This window comes from Myotis nattereri, assembly GCF_964212035.1.
Source record: "Myotis nattereri genome assembly, chromosome: 11".
Taxonomy (NCBI): Eukaryota; Metazoa; Chordata; class Mammalia; order Chiroptera; family Vespertilionidae; genus Myotis; species Myotis nattereri.
Window position 1 is genome coordinate 66,700,466 of NC_138086.1, and position 19,555 is coordinate 66,720,020.

The 19,555-nt window shown below is 36.0% G+C and overlaps 1 protein-coding gene across 3 annotated transcripts in view; it reads left to right on the forward strand.

Annotated features, from left to right (window-relative positions):
* The window catches only part of MAGI2 (membrane associated guanylate kinase, WW and PDZ domain containing 2), a 1,132,900-nt gene that overhangs the window by 305,735 nt on the left and 807,610 nt on the right, over window positions 1-19,555 (forward strand). For all 3 annotated transcript variants that reach the window (XM_081102532.1, XM_081102533.1, XM_081102534.1), the window contains exon 2: window positions 19,350-19,466. In XM_081102532.1, coding sequence (XP_080958658.1) covers window positions 19,350-19,466 — 117 coding nt within the window. The remainder of the gene's footprint in view (window positions 1-19,349; window positions 19,467-19,555) is intronic.

Below are 19,555 nucleotides of genomic sequence, written 5' to 3' on the forward strand. Positions count from 1 at the left end.
TATGAATTTGGAAGGGTCACAATTCAGTCCATAACACCACCTCATATCAAATCAAACATGTTAACTATTTTTAAAAATATTTTTGAATTTATTTTAGATTCAAAGGAAGTTGCAAAGATAGTGCTGAGAAATTTTGTAAATGTGTGTATCTTTCATTCAAGTTCCCCAAATAGTTACATCTTACATATTTATAGCACAACTAGAGGCCCAATGCACAAAATTCGTACATGGGTAGGGTCCTTAGGCCTGGCTGGTGATCAGGGCCAAACTGTGGGGCAACCGACAGGGCAGTTGGGGGACCCCCGCTGGCACCCACCTTGGCTGGCCTGGGGTCTGTGAGCTGGGGAAAGCTCCTGCATTGAGTGGCTGCCGCCTGGTGGTCAGTGCACATCATAGCAAGCAGTCATTCCACTGGTCGTTCAGCCTTTCAGTTAATTTGCATATTAGGCTTTTATTACATAGGATATCAAAAGCAGAAATGTATATTGTGCAAAACATGTCCGCTGTTTTATGTAATTGTATCACATGTTTAGATTCACATAAACATCACAATCAACATACAGAACTAGGCTATCATCACACAGATTTTCCTTATTCTACCCATTTATAATCATATGATCCATCCTTCCCCCTTAATCACTTGTAACTCCTGTCAACCACTAATCTGTTTCCTGTCTCTACAACAACTTGGATAGATTTTAAAGTATCACACTGAGTGGAAAAAGTAATCTTAAAAGGTCACATATTACCTGTTGCCCATGAATTGGTATAATTTGAGCATCAATAAAAATAATAATGGGTTAAATATCAAACATTTTATAATCTATGAATTTGTTATAATAAAGAATAAAATCATTTTAAAAGTAAAAAATCAATTCAATTCCTGGCTTCTTTGGAACTAACTTTATATTCTGAAATGTAGTAAATAAATGTGGGGGAAGAGGGGAAGCCAGCATTTCACCTGATATTCATAAAAGCTGTAACCAAGGAATAGATAAGAGTACATTTTCCGTTGTAGATATACTCTAGTTCATGATGAAGGAATGACAACATTAGAAAAATCACTACACTCTGCCAACTCTTAATGAAATAGCAGATTTTGACAGTGATCATCAGTTGCTATTGTTAACATCACAAAAAAAGAGAGACACCTGGACATTACATGACTCTTGACGGAAGAACAAAACTCCACCTATGAAGTAGTCTTCTCCCAGAAATCAAACCTGAACAAAGTTAAGCCTATTCACATGTTTATAAAAAAATGTATATAAAAGGACAAGGAACATATTAAATGATGATACAGGATGCAATTCTTAAAATCTAGAAATGGAAAAATCTATGTGACAAGTTTTTTAGTATTTTAAAAAATAACAAATATTAAAAAGGAAAAAAAAAGGAGGGCATAACTATAGATTGAAATTAGCTTTAAGAGGTATATACATTTTGTATGCAGCTTATTTGGTCAGTCAAGAAATCAACTTTAAAAAATCTTTGAATTAATTTGGAAAATTTGACCATGACATAGATATTTGATATGAAAGGCATTAGCACATTTGTTTCACTGTAATATTGGTATTGTGGTTGTTGTTGTTTTAAATACCAACCACTCTCAGTGCAACTGGGGATCAGCCTTGATCTATCAGTAACTATAAAAATCTATCCCCATTTAGGGGAAAATGGTCTCTAAAAACAGTGACACCTGAAGCCCAGAGCCTAAGAGAACCTTGGCTACCAAGACAATGTCAGCGTTGGCCAAGTTCCAGGACTGCAGTTGTGGGTGTGGCAGGAAGAATAACTATACCCTTTCCTTAAGGTAGCACTTCCCATTATGTTTACCTGGAACACATCCCTATAAGTTACTCTACAGAAAAAACAGAGATTTGGTAACCAGTGGTGTAATTAAGGCCACGATAACTTCTGAAATATATAAACCTTTAGAATTTGACATTACTCAATGATTCCCCAAATGATTTGACCCTGGAACTTTTTTTTTTCTTTTTTTATTAATATCTTGTGGAACTAACTTTTGGAAAGCAGGTTTAGATATTCTACCTCTTCCCATATAAAGAGGGGGAGAAGAAGATGCTTCCCTTGTCCCTGTCATTCTGTCAAGAAGTCATGGTTCGCTGGATTTCCAGCTCTGGCCAGATGTCAAGAAAAAACTTAAATGTCAAAATGTAAAAATTCATCTTGGATTATGGACAGTTTAATCTTGACAGTGACAGCCTGCATGCATGAATGGTAGGCATTTTGTCTAAAAAGTGAGCAAGACGTAATATTAACTTGTAATTTTTACCTTTAACTTTCTGAAACTGCTCAATCTGTTAAAACTGAACCTTTAGATTGGGGTTTTGCTAGGGGCTTATCAATGTTTCCACTGGCAGGCACTTCATTCTTCCTCTGATTTGTATGTCATTCTTTCACTGTCAGTTCATCTACTTTATCCATCCATTACCCTATCATTCCCTTCATTTCCTGGGATTAGATTTTGTTTTGTGCATTGAGAATTCCCTGGGGAAAAATCCCTGAAAATATAGACATGTGTTACAAATCTACCATAAAGTTTATGGTGTTATAGGGTTGGGAGCTTGAGATCCCTAAACTAGCTGTAACTGCCTAAACGATGCTTAATGTGCTGTAAACAAAGAGGAGACAGCTAAAATTACCCTCAATATCCACAGCGGCCTTGACTAGTATCCTGGCATCTTCAATTATATAAATAGATTAATTTAGCAGTGTGTTGTAAACTAGGATCATTAATTCACAGTCACATAGGAGACATGGCCAGTGCCTGATACCCAGGGATATAGGGAGGAATTGTGCAAGAGAACCAATGAATCAAGCATCACTTGATACCAACTGTGTGAAACTCAAGTCATTCACCCTACTTGAGCATTGGCTTCCTCCAAGGGAGATAAAGATCCATGCTTTGCTTGGCTTTGCTTACCCCCGAACGTTTTTGAGATAATAGTACATAGAAATGCGATAGTACATATTAAAGTTCTTTGTAAACTGATAAGATTTTACATGTGGAGTTTAAATTTCATCCTAACTTATCAGTCTTTCAAACTTTACAATGTGGCTTTTAACGGTTGAGAACATACGAATCATTTGTGAGCTGGCTATTCATGTTCTGGATCACAATTTTTCCTGTGAGTGCTTTGTACATATCTATATGTTATAAAATGTCACAGACTCTTACCATATATATTTCTATGGAAATAATTTGAAATTATTCCACCAAAGAATATTTAACAAAGTTTTAATTTCAAATGTTTTATTAAAACCAAAATTAAAGAAAAGTATTATTCTCATAATTTACAGAATTATATGAGATTTCATACAAGGGAATTCATGAGGTTTATTATATTTTAATTTACTAACATTATTGTGTTGTCATGTTAGATGTTTATGTGACATAAGGCAGTTATGTTACTAATGTCAGTAGATAAAATTCTACTTTTTTTTCAAATAGCTTAAGGGCCAGCTCCACACTATATAGTATGGATCATATTAACACATTAGCTTTTTTTATTGCTTGTCATTATAAACACTTTATAAAACAGAACTCAACTCAGTTTATGGTAGAGCAACAAATAATAATTCACCTTAAATACCAGAGCAGCCTCACCTTTTCTCTCTTCTCTCCTCTCTCCTCTCTCCTCTCTCCATTCTCCTCCTCCTCCTCCTCCTCCTCCTCCTCCTCCTCCTCCTCCTCCTCCTCCTTCTTCTCTACCTCTCTCTCTCTCTCTCTCTCTCTCTCTCTCTCTCTCTCTCTCTCTCTCCCTCCTTCCTGCCCTCCCTTCCTCCTCCCCTCTCCTCCTCTCTCCTCTCCTCTCCTCTCCTCTCCTCTCCTCTCCTCTCCTCTCTCTCCTCTCCTCTTCTTTCTTTTCTTTTCTTTTTTCTTTCCTTCCCCTTCCTTCCTTCCTTCCTTCCTTCCTTCCTTCCTTCCTTCCTTCCTTCCTTCCTTCCTTCCTCCCTTCCTTCCCCTGAGGAATATAGTGATTCAAAAATACCATATTTTTGGAGAGTAAATATTTCAAAACAAATACTTTATAAAAAGAATTGCATGCTTTTTAATTTATTATGTGTTGAGAAACATCTGTAGAGGTGATTATTTCCCTTGTAATAAGCCAAATAGGAGCAATTGCAGAACTTTAAATATCTAAGTGGTAATCATTAAAGTTTACATTTAGGATATCAGTCAAATTCCCAGTCTCTCCTACACAGCTACTGAGAGCCCTAATTTTTTATTAGGAAATGCATCTTTCTTGAAGTTAATACAAGATTAGATAGTTAAATCTGGGAAAGCTGCCAGTTGTTATCGCCATATTATTAGCCTTTGTATTTGAAAGTACTACAAAGTTTATGGTAAAGCCATGACCAAAACGAGGGTGAGCAGTTTTTGTAATTTGCTTTTGGTCAGTATTCAATTGTTCACATTTACCTGCTTCCATTTTGGTCATGCTTGGACTCCTTAACAAGTGAAGCAGCTGGGAGTAAAGATAGAGTTATAACACCCCGGAGAAAGTTCTCTGGGCATGTTTTATAACTTCAGTTATAGTTCTGCTCCTCCACAAATGTTGTGCATTATTATATTGACTTTCATAATAATTAATCTATACCTCTGAGTATTTGGGGAAAAAAAAAAGGAAATACAAATTGCATAGGTTTCAAAATAGAAAATCTGGAGGAAAAGCTGAGTGAACTAAGAAAAGAAGTGGCAAAATGACCTTAGCCAATTAGGCAGTTTAGCAACTTGGGCATTCTTTGGGAAATATTGGAGTTTGTATGGAGGACAATGAGCTTGTCTGCTCAACCACAACCGGATACCAGGTGGGCTATTACATGAAAATGTAATTTGAAAAGTATTGGGTTACATTTGAAAGGTCAAATTTAAGCAAACATACCAACGTTTAGTATCAAGCAGGGAGGATAAAAGAAACAGGCCCAGCCAGGAGGTCATGGTTCAATTCCCAGTCAGGGTGCCTGCCCAGGATGTGGGCACCATCCCCAGTAGGAGGTGTGCAGGAGGCAGCCGATCAACAATTCTCATCATTAATGTATCTGTTTCTCTCTCCCTTTCCCTTCTTCTCTGAAATCAATTTAAAAAAATTACTTTAAAAAAATAAAGAAACAGAACAGTTGCACAAATTTCTCAGTCTTCAAGCACTGTGACAGCCTCATGCATAAAAGATTCACACCTTAGGATTTGATAGTATTGTGATGCAAAACCAACAATCTCTATTCAAGTCTCTATTTGAGGTGGGCACTTGGACATAAGACTAGAAAGAAACTAGTATATTGTGTCTCAGAGTATCATTTAACTAATCTCTTACAGAACAAGACCTCTTCTGTAAAATATTTTAAAAAATGAATTACTAGAAATTTTTTAAAAATACAAGTCCTTGGTGCTTTTTGTTGGTGTATTTGATTTGTTATTAGATTTAAAACTCAAAAAAAATTCTGAATAATTATTATAAATCTTTTTTACTCTCAATTTCTGAACATTGTCAAGCAGTTCACCCACCGTCACTGGGTTAAACATGTTGAACTGCTCTAGAAGGTCTAAGTGTATTTAGGCTATTGGGTCCAATTATCATGTTCTGTTCATGTAATAAGAATGAGGCCACTACAATGTTTCTAACCAACTATTATCTTAAACAATCTTTATTTTGCCAATGAAAATTCATTATACATTTCTTTTGCTAATTAACAACACTCCAGTGTAGATATTAAAGCAATATTTGAAATACCTATGTAACTCCTCTGCAGTGTTGAGTCTTCATTAAGGTACTTTAATGCTAACTGTCCCTAAAATATAGGTATAGATTAAAATTTACTTACATCTCTCCCTCTCTCTCTCTCTCTCTCTCTCTCTCTCTCTCTCTCTCTCACACACACACACACACACACACACACACACACACACACACAACATTTATTCCCAAACCAGAGGTCCAGTGCACGAATTTGTGCACCAGTGGGGTCCCTCAGCCTGGCCTGCGGGATTGGGCTGAAACTGGCTCTCCAACATCCCGCGAGGGGTCCTGGATTGCAAGAGGGAACAGGACAGGCTGAGGGACCCCACCGGCACAGGATCGGGGCTGGGGAGGGATGCAGGAGGTTGGCCAGCTGGGGAGGGACCATAGGAGGGCTCTAGGGCATGTCTAGCCCATCTCACTCAATCCCAATCTGCCAGACCCCAGCAGCAAGCTAACCTACAGTTTGGTGGGTCTGCCCCCTGGTGGTCAGTGCATGTCATAGTGACTGGTCGACTGGTCTACTGTCTGTCCCCTAGTGGTCAGTGCACATCATAGCAAGCACTTGAGTGGTCTCAGCATATCATTAGCATATTACACTTTGATTGGTTGAATGGCCAACCGATCAACCTGACACTTAGCATATTAGGCTTTTATTATATAGGACTAGAAGCCCATTGCAGGAGGATTCCTGCAAGAATAGGGCTTCCTCCGGCCAATCGCGCCTCCAAGTGCCTCCGCCCAGGGCCATAGATGAGGGTCCCAGCTGGGGGCGGGGCTTAGGCAGCTCGTTCACTCCGCCAAGCCCCTCCTCCCAGGGCCGTACACGGGGGTCCCAGCTGGGGGAGGAGCTTAGGCGACACAGGGGGGCCGGATGGCGGCTGGCACTGGCCCGCCCTTCCTGCAGTATGCAAATTAGCCTCTATCTTTGTTGGTGGTTAATTTGCATATCACACTGATTAGCCAAGGGGAGGCATAGCAAAGGTATGGTCAATTGCCATGTTTGTCTATTATTAGATTAGATACCTTTAATGAAAATCACAATACATATTATAAAACACAACAAACAAAAAGTCAAGTCAAAACCAAAATGATTATTTGAGTTTAAAGAAATACTTTCTTCACTTAGGTGATCTAATAGCATAAAATATTTAGGAAACCTAAGACTATATACCTTCCTTGGATTTTTTTAAAAATTACATTTTGAAGCATGTTTGCCTATAACCCATCACCTTCTGAATATTTTCAGTGTAGATAATACATGAAAAAGTTCTGTGTCCCAGAGATATTTTTCCAATACAAAAGCAAAGACTATAGAAGAAGCAAAGAAGTATAGATGGAACAGATCTAAGAATATCCTTCAACCATGTTTTAAATCTGGTCTTGTGGTTCATAAATATTCTGGTTTCAAGTATACTTGATAAAACTATATTTTAAAGAATGTGTACTTAATGAATGTCTGTCTTCCATTATAGTTATTCCTTATCATCACTAGAAAATAGTAAACAAGTAAGTCAACTTAGCTATAATCTATACAACCAAAAGTTCTTTAAAAGTATGCAAATGTTATAGTGATTCCAGATTTTATTTATTTATTTTTTTTAAATTAAATCTTTATTGTTCAGATTATTACATTTGTTCCTCTTTTCCCCCCCATAACTCCCCTCCTCCCAGTTCCCACCCCATCCTCCGCCCTCACTCCCCACCCACTGTCCTCATCCATAGGTGCACGATTTTTGTCCAGTCTCTTCCCGCACTCCCACACCCCTTCCCCCCCGCCCAAGGATAGTCAGTCCATTCCCTTTCTATGTCCCTGATTCTATTATGATCACCAAATTATTTATTTATTTATTTATTTTTTATTGCTTAAAGTATTACAAAGGGTATTACATATGTGTCCATTTTATCCCCCCGCCCTAGACAGTCCCCCAGCCTCCCCTATCCCCCAGTGTCTTATGTCCATTGGTTATGCTTATATGCATGCATACAAGTCCTTTAGTTGATCTCTTACCCCCCTACCTCCTGCCCCCCAACCCTCCCCGGCCTTCCCGCTGCAGTTTGACAATCTGTTTGAGGCAGCTCTGCCTCTGTATCTATTATTGTTCAAAAGTTTATAGTGCTCTCTATTATCCATGAATGAGTGAGATCATGTGGTATGTTTCCTTCATTGACTGGCTTATTTCACTTAGCATAATGCTCTCCAGTTCCATCCATGACATTGCAAATGGTAAGAGTTCCTTCCTTTTTAGAGCAGCATAGTATTCCATCGTGTAGATGTACCACAGTTTTCTAATCCATTCATCTACTGATGGACACTTAGGCTGTTTCCAGATCTTAGCTATGGTGAATTGTGCTGCTATGAACATAGGGGTGCATATATCTTTTCTGATTGGTGTTTCTGGTTTCTTGGGATATATTCCTAGAAGTGGGATCACAGGGTCAAATGGGAGTTCCATTTTCAGTTTTTTAAGGAAACTCCATACTGTCTTCCATAGTGGCTGCACCAGTCTGCATTCCCACCAGCAGTGCACAAGTGTTCCTTTTTCTCCACATCCTCTCCAGCACTTGTCCTTTGTTGATTTGTTGATGATAGCCAGTCTGACAGGTGTGAGATGGTACCTCATTGTTGTTTTGATTTGCATCTCTCGGATGATTAGTGACTTTGAGCATCCAGATTTTAGAAAGTTAAAAAGTTGCTTTTTTAACTGACTACATCCAATAATAAATGACCGATGAAATTCTCACATTCTTGACCATACGCTTACTACTTTGAGTGTTAAATATTCTGTTTAGAAACTATTTCTTTTGACTAATGTCCTTTGCCACAGGCTTCATTTTAATAATAGACCCTCTAAAAGCTACAGATGGACTGTTTCTACTTCAGTATTTTTATATATTTTAAAATTTTAACACTTGATAGTTTCTAAATTAATGGTTAAGAAATAAATTTGAACCTAAACTTGATGTTCCACTTTCAGAATGGTCAGTGTGCCCTGTAGTCTTATGTTGATTGAAACCAAGAGAATGATAGAAAATATTTGTTTTGTAAATACTGTTCCAAAGCATGAAAAATTACATACTAAAAATAATTGTATTTGGCATCCACTTTTCTTCATGATGATTCACTAGGTCAAAAGCTTTCCTTTTTACTTAATATAAATTTCAGCTGAAGGCCAGAATGATGGTACTAACTTGTTTTAATGCTAACTGTCCCTAAAATATAGTGATGGCATGCTGGCCTTATAGTTAATGTTCTATACAGCTTCCTATCTTGTGTGAATATATTGAAGAAACAAATAATTATTTTTATATTATATTCAATGATTCTTTTCTATATGGTGATTGCTAAAGACGAAATTTTGGATGACAGAACTAAATCAAGTTTTATATAACACTCACAGCAGGAAATAGAACTTGGCACTCATAAATCATCTGATACTTTAATTTCAAATAAACTTTTTCTTATAAAATGTGCTTTGATTTTATTAATAGAATAAAGTAAAAATGCATTTTACATTAGGAAGCCAAATTTAGTAAAAAAGTTAGTCCATTGTGATTGACATATAAAGAGTTGGCATAATTTATAAAATTTGCTAATTGCCCTTACTGGTCATGAATCTTCATCTAATTTGTAATATAAATAAGTCATGGAGCCTGTTAAACAATTAATGTAGAAAAAGTAGGCATTGTGAGAAATAATAGGATATTATTGTGTGGTGCTATTGTGCGGTGTTTATAGTTTCTCCAGAAAATGCTTTATATTTGTATCCATTTCATTTTTCAATGAGCAAATACCAGTTGTATGACTACTAAATGTCAGACTCTGCTCTCTCATAGAACTTATGTTCTAAGGAACAACTTAGGCAATAAGCAATTAAACAAGTAAATGTGTGATACAATTTTAGGTAAGGGTAACTGCTATATAAACAAGTGGGGTAGGAGAATAGTGAATGATGATGGGGATGGGATTGTGAGAGATGAGCAAGTTTAGACAGGGTGTGGAACAATTTTTGAGTAGAGATATAAACCAAGTGAAATAGAAAAAGGAAGGTAATTTTAAGCATGATATTTAAGAGTGAGGGATAGAAAAGTTGCAGCTTGTTGATGATTTGTATTGTGCTTATGAAGAACATGATTGCTATCTCTAACTATTAGCATGCTGATAGGGTGATAGCTGCTTAGAAAAACAGTAGTGATTTATTCAGATTATGTTGCTGAGAAGTACTTGTGAAGGTAAACAATGATAAGTTCCATATCAGTATTCCAGGCTTTTCCAATTTTATTATAGACTTGTGACAGCAATATTTACATGCACATTGTCCTTCAGTATTACATATAAATAACCCAAGCCATAGAAATTGAAAAGTAGCCTCCTAAAATAGTAAATTCTTAGGAACTCTATTCACAAGGAGAATTTTGGTATTTTTGTTTAAATTTCTTTAGCTATTGCCTGATTTTAAGTGGAACATAAGATCAATTGTTTGATAGGGATATGCCATGATAAAACCACACCATCAAAACAGTAAATTCTTCCCTGTCAGTATGGCTCAGTAGTTGAGTGTCCACCTAGGAACCAGGAGATCACGGTTCCATTCCTGGTGGTCTGGTCACATGCCCGGATTGTGGGCTCAGTCCCCAGTAGGGGGCGTGCAGGAGACAGCTGATCAATGATTTCTTCTCATTGATGTTTCTATCTCTCTCTCCCTTTCCTTTTCTCTCTGAAATCAATAAAAATATGTTTAAAAAAAAGAACGTAAAAGTTCATCTAAATGTGGTTTTTATACCATCGATTAACCATTTAAAAGCCACTTGTATGTCCTAGCAAATAGTATCTGTCCAAAAAATAGTAATGGCAAAACCATCTTTTGTGACAGGAAACCTTTCTGCACTTTTACAAAATTCATTTACTATATATTATTGTATTCATGCATTTAAATAGTTATCATTATTGGGCGAATTATTTAAATCATCCATTGAGTAGGAATGTAATTCAGTGAATACTTATTGACATCCTTTTCAGAATACATTCCTTATTATTTGAAATCAGCCTGTAGCAGCAGTTCAAGCATTGTCATGACTTCATTGTTACTGATAGATCATGATACAGCGATGCCGGGGTCCAACCCCAGCGGGTCCAGGGGTCCCCAAAGGCGTGGACGGAGTCGGCGAAGAAGGAAGGACACGGAGACAGTGTTCAGTTGATCAGCAGCCTAGCCAGGATCTCTAGCCAGGATCTCCAGCCAAGTTCTGGTCTGGATCTCCAGAGAGGTTCTGCTGTTTATTGTCTTGTTACATCCGTATTTATACCAGTTGATTTTAATCCTGTCAATTTCTATTACAAAGGTTAGGGTGTTTCTTATCTCCATTCCAGGGAGTAAAGATTATGTAGCTTAAGCATGATTGTTTGTAGTTAAAGTGATTAACTACCCGCCTGGCACTTAGTTAAGGAGTTTCATCCCCTCCCTAACTTCAGGGAAAAATCCCTACCTGGGGAAACAACCTTTCTCGGAGAGGTGACCTTGGTTAAAACACACAGCGCTAAGGGGAGCAAACATATTAAGAACAGTATGCTATATACGCCAGGTCCCTTGAAACATATGCTGTGCAGATGTTTCTGTCCTGCAGCGACTGTGTCAAGCAGCAAGGATGGACTGGCTTCCGGCACAGCCTATAGAAGATATATTAGTCTCTCTTTTTGAACCCAAAATTTAAAGGGTTTTTTTGTATTGTCACTGAAAATGGGCTCATCAATAAAGCTATGGTGGGGTTTTTTTTGGGGGGTGGGAGGAAGGTAGAGTTGATTTGGACAACATGTTCTATGTCATGATACTTTTCAGAATGAAGCCAATTGAAGTGGACCATCTATTATGCCAGGTCATTAGGTAGTTTTAAGTCTAAGCAGGTTAGCAAAACCTAAAGTGAGAGGTCTGGCCTTGTCTTATAGTTCTCAAAACATAAAATAATGCAACCGTTCACAAATCTAATCCTGCTAATTAATCCCCATCAATTTTACTCATAATAAGCATCACCTCTTTAAAAATATAGTTTTTGATTACTTGGGCATAGTAGCTTGTTAATAAAGTGAAAATAAGCTGAAATATTCATTGTTTAAATATCATTTATATGCTCACTTTTAGTTTTATAAATGAATGTGTTTTAGGCATACATAGTATGAGCAGTTTATTTTATATTCTTTTTTAAATTAATGCAGGTAAATTCCTAAATTTGATTGCAAAAATAACATGATATTTTTATCCCTGCAATATTTAAAAATTAGGCTTAGACTTTGGAATACATTTAGAAAGGCAGTGAGCCAATTCCCATAGTGAAAATTTTTGCCTGCTGAATTATGTAGATGTTTTGGATAATAGTTTCTTCATTTGACCTCAGTAATTTTATGCAGGAATCTTAGAGCTTTAAGATTTATTAGCCTTCAATGATTTTAAATAATTCATAACTACCTAGTACCTTATTTGGGTGCATTTTTTTTTTCCTTTTTGAACTTATAATGGTAAAAATATCAGGTTTTTAAGAAAAAGGATTGAATTTGGGTCTGATTCCTTTTTGAACATATATCTTTTTCTTTCGTGATGCTGAATTTGTTGTGACATATTGCTTTTGATAAAGATCAACTAATGTTTAGAAGTTAGGTGAGTCAAAGAAATTAACAGAAAATACCCTATTCCAAAAATAAATTAGCCATCTCAAAACATAGAAAATATAGTTCAGTTTGTTTTTAACTATGTCCCATCAGTACATGTCTTGATTTTAAAATTTTGGGGAATGCTGTACAACACCTAGCACAATACCAGGCATATAGCAAGTACCTATTTTTCTTTCTCCATGAGAGCCTATAATCAAAACTCTAAGAATAACTTTAACTTTTACTTTGAGACCAAAGCTAACAATTAAACACAATAATAATATATGTGCAACAGTAGAGGGAAGAAAATGATAAAAAGTCATTTTCAACATGAACTAGAGAATATTGTAAACCACTTACATTTACCTCTGTCATTTTCTCTAAAATAATGATTATTCTCTCTAGTTTTAAATCTCCTAATGATCTACAATGATTTGTTGTCTCTTGTATTATTGCATTTCTTCTATAAAATGTGTAATACTACTTAATTTTTGAAGAAAAACAACATGCAAAGATATCAAGACATGATAAAAGGATTGACTATACTCGCTAATATTATGAGTAGAAATTTCATATACCTAAATATTTCCAGCTATGGAAAAGCAATTTACCAAGCAAGGCATCTGCAGTGAGTTACCATGGCTCTTATATGTGTGCTCCTATTTAAAATTATTATTACTAAAATTATTGAAAGAAGCATGGTTTTACTGACTTATAATTTATAAAACAACTATTATAAATCAAATGCATCCGGTGATTTGGTGCAGTATTCTAGCTTCCTGAAAATGAGATGGGCCTATAGATCATCAGAAACCAAAGACACAATTTTCCACCTAAAAGGGGGATGGAGATTGTTCCGGCAGACTGGATTAGATGTGTCTGTCACCTATTTTGTGACTGTGGATTATAACAGAATCAATCAACTTTTCTGTGATTTATTTCTCCATTTTTGAGGTGAGTCAAGCAGAAAGTATTTCTGAAGAAGGAATATAGCAACATAGCCCATAGTACTTTTCTACTGTCTATTCCCCCACTTCCCCACCATCCAATAAACCAACATAAAATAAATGTGCAAAAAAATAAAAAAATAAAAAATAAATGTGCAATTACTTATGGGAATATCTTAAGGCATATGGATAGATCTTTTTCTTCTTCCAATTCCTTACAGACCATTTTTCTTGGTAATTGTACTACTTATTTGGCAAAGACAATGTATGAAGTCAATTTTCTGTTGATAATCTTAGCTTCCTGGATAATTCAGAAAATACAAATAAATCAAAGAGATTATCCATGGCTTTGTTTCTTATGAGCTATAACTAACTTGTGGTCTATGATTATAATCTTCTATATATATAAAAGCCTGAGCAACCGTCCAACTGTTCAACCATTTGCCCAGTAGCTATGACATGCACTGACCACCAGGGGGCATATTCTCTGATGAGTAAAGGAGGAACCCCAATTCCCCATGGGTTAGGGCCATGGGTTAGGTTGCTGCTGGGGCACTGTTGGCCCTGAAAATGCTTCACCCACACCCTGGAGGGAGGGAGAGGAGGGAGCCTGATTCCTCATGGAATAAGCTGTGGGTTAGGTTGCTGCTGGGGGGAGTGTGGGAAGAGATTAACCAAAGATCTTATATGCATACTAGAGGACCAGTGCAGGGATTCGTGCACCAGTGAGGTCCCTTGGCCTGGCCTGCAGGGATCAGGCTGAAACCAGCCCAGTCCACAGATTTGTGCACCAGGGGTTCCCTCAGCCTGACCTGCGGGGATCAGTCCAAAACCCGCTCTCCGACATCACCCAAGGGTCCCAGATTGTGATAGGGCTCAAGCCAGGCCAAGGGACCCCACCAGTGCATGAATCCGTGTACCGGGCCTCTAGTTAACTAATAAAATAATTTGGTTGTCTAATTACAAAAATAAAAAATCCCCAAACTATTAGATATACTTGGTAAGTACTTAATATGGAAACAAGGAATTTATATATAGTGGAGGCCTTATTATATCTGTACCTACTCTTACAGACTGCTTATTTCCTCTTCAAAAGCTATATGTTTAAATCCTAGGAGGTGGGGGCTTTGGGAAATAGTTAGCTCATGAGAGTGGCGCTCTCATGAATGGGATATGTACCCTTATATGCAGAAACACTAGTGAGATGAGTTCTCTTCCAAACATGTGAGGACACAAGGAGAAGATAGCTATCTGCAAACCAGAAATTAATATTTGTTTTTTAAGCCACCTAGCTTAATATTTTTATTTTAATTGGCTAAGTGAGGGCAGGGAAGATAGGCTAAATATCTGACCATATTTATACAGAATGAGCTAGATATAGCCACTAGAAAAAGGAAATCAAAGTGATGTTACCAAAAGAAGATAGTACAGATAAAGCAGAGAAATGGATAAGAAGATAGTACAGATAAAGCAGATAAATGTGCTTTACAAAAGATAAAGCACAAACAAAAAATCAAATGCTTGCTTTAGCAGCTTGTTGTGTATGAATAGAGAAAAACTGAGGTAAAGACAAGAAAAAATAAATAAGGCCAGTAGAATGTTAGAGTAGCCTAATTTGGCTGAATAAATGACAGAATGAGCCAGACTTTGACTTGCTGATCATCTCCACCTTTCCCTTTCTACACACCCTCCACCATCCCAATCAGTGAACTATTCTCCCCAGTTTACATTAAGTTTATAAGGTGCATGTCATTCCAGAAGTTGTTGGAGGGGAAAGTTGAGCCAATGTTCATGCCCGTGAATGAGGTATGGTATTTCTCTGGCCAGCTACTAGCAATCAGACTGTTGGCACAAACATTATAGAGCCTGATAGATTTCTCCCTCAACCTTAGGAAGATTGTCTCACTTTAGCTACAAGGTTAAGACTAGCAATTTTTCTTACGGAATATACCAAGGAGATTCTGTTCATATGATCCAATGAGTATTTGTCTCTGCTTCCTCCATCTAAGCATTCAGGTAGTGGGGGGGACAAAGCAGTTCCACTGCAGATATTTAAGAAAACTTGTAAGTGCAGAGATGCACACCATTTTCAAGTGGTAATATGTAGACTTTCCCCCAAAATAATTCATCGGAGTTGATTCCCTGATGCTTTTCACAATCCCCCCATCTTTGCTTTGAACCCAGTGCCAAATAATTTGAGCGAGTTTCAGTTTCCTCATTTGTAATATGAAGAATTTGAATTAACTTCTCTCCTAAGGGTTCTTCTTAAGTTATACTTTGATGTCAGGTTGAGAACTTGTTTGTGGTCATGCTGAGAAAGAAGACTGCTTTAGGCTCTGAAGTTTCATCTCAAATGGGTGATGTTCTTCAGAAGCAGAATCATAGGGTTCAAATCCTTCCCAGATCTCTTATCGACAAATGAGTGATTTCAGAAGGTGTTATATCTTTTAATCTATTGTTTTACTTTGTAAAATAAAGATAATGAAGTTTTTCACAATTAAGTGAAATAATTCAATAACTATTAAAAATAATAGTAAGTAAAAACCACTGAATTTTGTTGAAGAGATGAGTACACAGCTAAGGGACACTGGACTGGACAGTGCTATGCTTGATGGAAGGATTCATGTGGACATCCTATGAGCTACCAGATTTAGGTAGCAATAATAAATGACAAAAACAGAAACTTTACCGACAAACAATAACAATAAAATAAAAAAATTACAGCTATGGAAAATAAGGTAGCAATTTATTTATTTTAATAATAGATAGCATTTATTGAATAGTATGTAGAATCTTCTATTTTTTGCTTATTTTAAAATATTAACTTATATGCCTGAAATCAGGCATTCTTGAGACTCAGACTCTCTTTTTAGCTCACTCATTGCCCACTATCTGTTGCTTAATTTTTCTCTAAATAAAATTTATAATAAAAAACATTCTTTTAAATGTGTATATACATATTGTATATACGTATGTAAAACATTTCATATACACATATATCTATTGGGATCATGTACAGTTGCAAATGACAGAAACGCATAATAGTTTTAGAAAATGAGTACACACTTTTTCCTCATATAAAAAGATTTATTAAGGTGAATATTTGCTGATATTATTTTAGCTGCTCACTGAAACCATTAAGGACCCAGGCTGTTTCTAACTTTACCTCTAATATCCTGAGTATGTTGGATTTTTCCTTGTGCAAGTCACTTTATGGTCAGAATATGGCTAATATATCCCAGATACCAAATCTAGTTCAATGAATAAAAAAATCCCATCTTTCTATGTTAGGTCTCAATGGCCAGAACATAGCTATCAGAAGCTGTAAGGACAGCTAGGAAAGTGGGGAGCTAGATTGTATAACTGTTTCCAACCACTGGGATCCATGTCCTGGGGCTAAGTATGTTTGGACTTGAAATTAAATCATGGTTCTCAATAAGAAAGAATATAGGAAAGAATATTGGGTAGGCAACTAGCAGAATTTGCAATAACAAAGATAGAGGGTAAATAAAATGGACTTACTTGTAAGATGCTGTAATAAATTGTGATGGACGATAAAGTATTTATGAAATATGAGGCAGGAAAAGTCCTTCCAAAACAAATTCAGTAATTTGTGACAATTCATTTTAATTAATGAAAAAATCTATATCAGTTTCATAAGCTGCAGCAGGTTCTTTCATAGGGGAATAAAGGTATTGACATACTCATATCAATAGATTAAAAAATCAAAAATATATTAAAGTCGCTGAGTGAATACACAGCCTTTTTGTTTGTGTGTGTGTGTGTGTGTGTGTGTGTGTGTGTGTGTGTGTGTTTTTACATTGATAAATCTTGTGAGAGCTAATGTGGCATATTTGTAGTAGCAGAAATGGTTTTAAACTGATAATATCCATATTTTCAGGAACAATAATCCTGAACTACACATGTGAGCTTATCCATGTTACATACATTAGGTGAATGATTCTTTACCTTGGTGGACATACTACATCTATTGTTCTATCATTAGCATATTCTTTGGCTACCAGAAAACATCTCTTCACTTGGCATGTCCCACATATTAGACAGTAAGAAAGATAGAGTGCAGTTGCTGAAGGACCTGTAGACTGAGAACTTGGCAGAGAACAGTCAGGCATGATCATGCTCCGTAGCTATGATGAACTAGCAAGGATAAGCAAGTTCGGCTGGCCTGAAAAGATCAAGGGAGAAAAACAGAATTTCAGGACTTCTAATTATCAACTATTTCAGGGCATTTGAAGATGTAAATACTAGGTAATTGTTGATATCAGTGCTGGCAGTTTTGAGTGACTTCCATTTCTGACTGCTCTGCTGCTTGACTGAATTTGGAAAATTCTATGTGCAAGCATTCTGGATGTAATATCTATATGCACCCAATAAGCAATATGTTTTCCTTTGGTGTAACTTGTTTGTCACTACTATGTTATATTGGGTGAAAAAATAAATTAAGACTATTTACTGAAATATATGAGAAACACTATTTGGAGAGTAAGGATTTTGATAGTGAATTTAGTTAAAAATTGTATTTCTTATGGCATCTTACTGAGGATGTACCAACAGATTAAGAGGCAACTAAAACAATGGATTTGAAAACTCCAGAAATGTTGCAGTTTGCAAATATATTAACTACTATTTGAGTAAAAAATGTTTGTATCCATATATGCACACCCACTGAATGTTACCTTTATGTGGTCATAGTGGTGTAAATAGATTGATGAACTGTAATTTCAATATTCAAAAGGATTTGAAGAGAATATGATTTTGTGACTATTATAGATTTTCTCTTTCTTCTCTCATTGATTCTTTGTCTTGACTCAACTACCCAAATATATTTGAAAATTAAAGGTTTTAATAATTTTTACTTATATTTTTATAGATATTTTGATTTAGAATTCACTTTCAAGTATAAGAATAAAAAGAGCCTTAGATTAATCTTCATAATTTCATACAATTGTCTTTAAATATTTATCTTTAAATTAATCTTGGCCTCACCCCGGTGGCTTAGTTGGTTGGAGAGTTGTCCCTTACACCCAAAAGGTTGTGGGATCAGTTCCTGGTCAGGGCACGTACCTAGATGATGGGTTCCATCCCCAGATGGTCCCATACGGGAGGCAACTGATTGATGTTTCTCTCTCACATCAATGTTTCTCTCTCCCTTCTTCTCTCTCTAAAATCAATAAACATATCCTTGGGTGAGGATTAAAAAAAATAATCTTGGGTAAACCCACAATATTAGCTTGCTTACCTATAGCCAACTTATTTTTCATTAATGGCATTAATGGCAAATATTAGATTATAATAGCAAATAAACTCAAAATTATTTCTGTAATAATAACATAATACTTATAATAAAATCTTGATTTCTAGTTATGAACATCTGCACATTTTATAGGACAGATAAATCAATTTGATTTTATAAAGGAAATAAAACATTAATATTTGTGTAGCTTTTTCATTTTTTATATTACCATACTTATCTTAACCCATAGTAGCTTTAAATAAAAATCTTGTCAAACTTTTAAGTGAAATAAGCCAGTCACAAAAGGGAAATATTATATGATTCTACTCACATGAGATACCTTCAGTCAAATTCATAGAGACAGAAAAGTAGTGTAGTGCTTGCCAGAGGCTAGAGAAAAGGGAAAATGTGAAATAGAAAAAAAAAATCTTGTTGGTTATTCAATAAGCTATACTATGGCATTTCAGTATTAGCTCAGGAGTATTACATACATTCTGCCTTCATTCGAAATGAAAAATAAATTAAAGAATTCATGTAAAACACCAGGCACACACCTGGTAGACAATTATTATCTCAGTAAATGTTATATTTTATTATTATGGCAGTAAATGTCTTAGAAGGTCAAAAGAGCAATGTGAAATGATGCATCTTTTAAATAGGTTCATGTGTATATTTATAACAGAATCAGATTACAATTTAAAATATTTTTCAACATTCTTTATTAAGAAACTCTATTATTCTAGGAGGAATTGTTGATAAGGATCTTCGTCACTACCTCAACTTACGATTTCAGAAGGGTTCCGTGGACCACGAACTTCAGCAAATCATTCGTGACAACCTCTACCTCCGCACAGTGCCATGTGAGTATAACAGGCGATTTTATTTTCTATTTTAACAGATAAATGTTCAGCAATATACCCATTGTTTCAAAGAAAAGTTAAATCACACT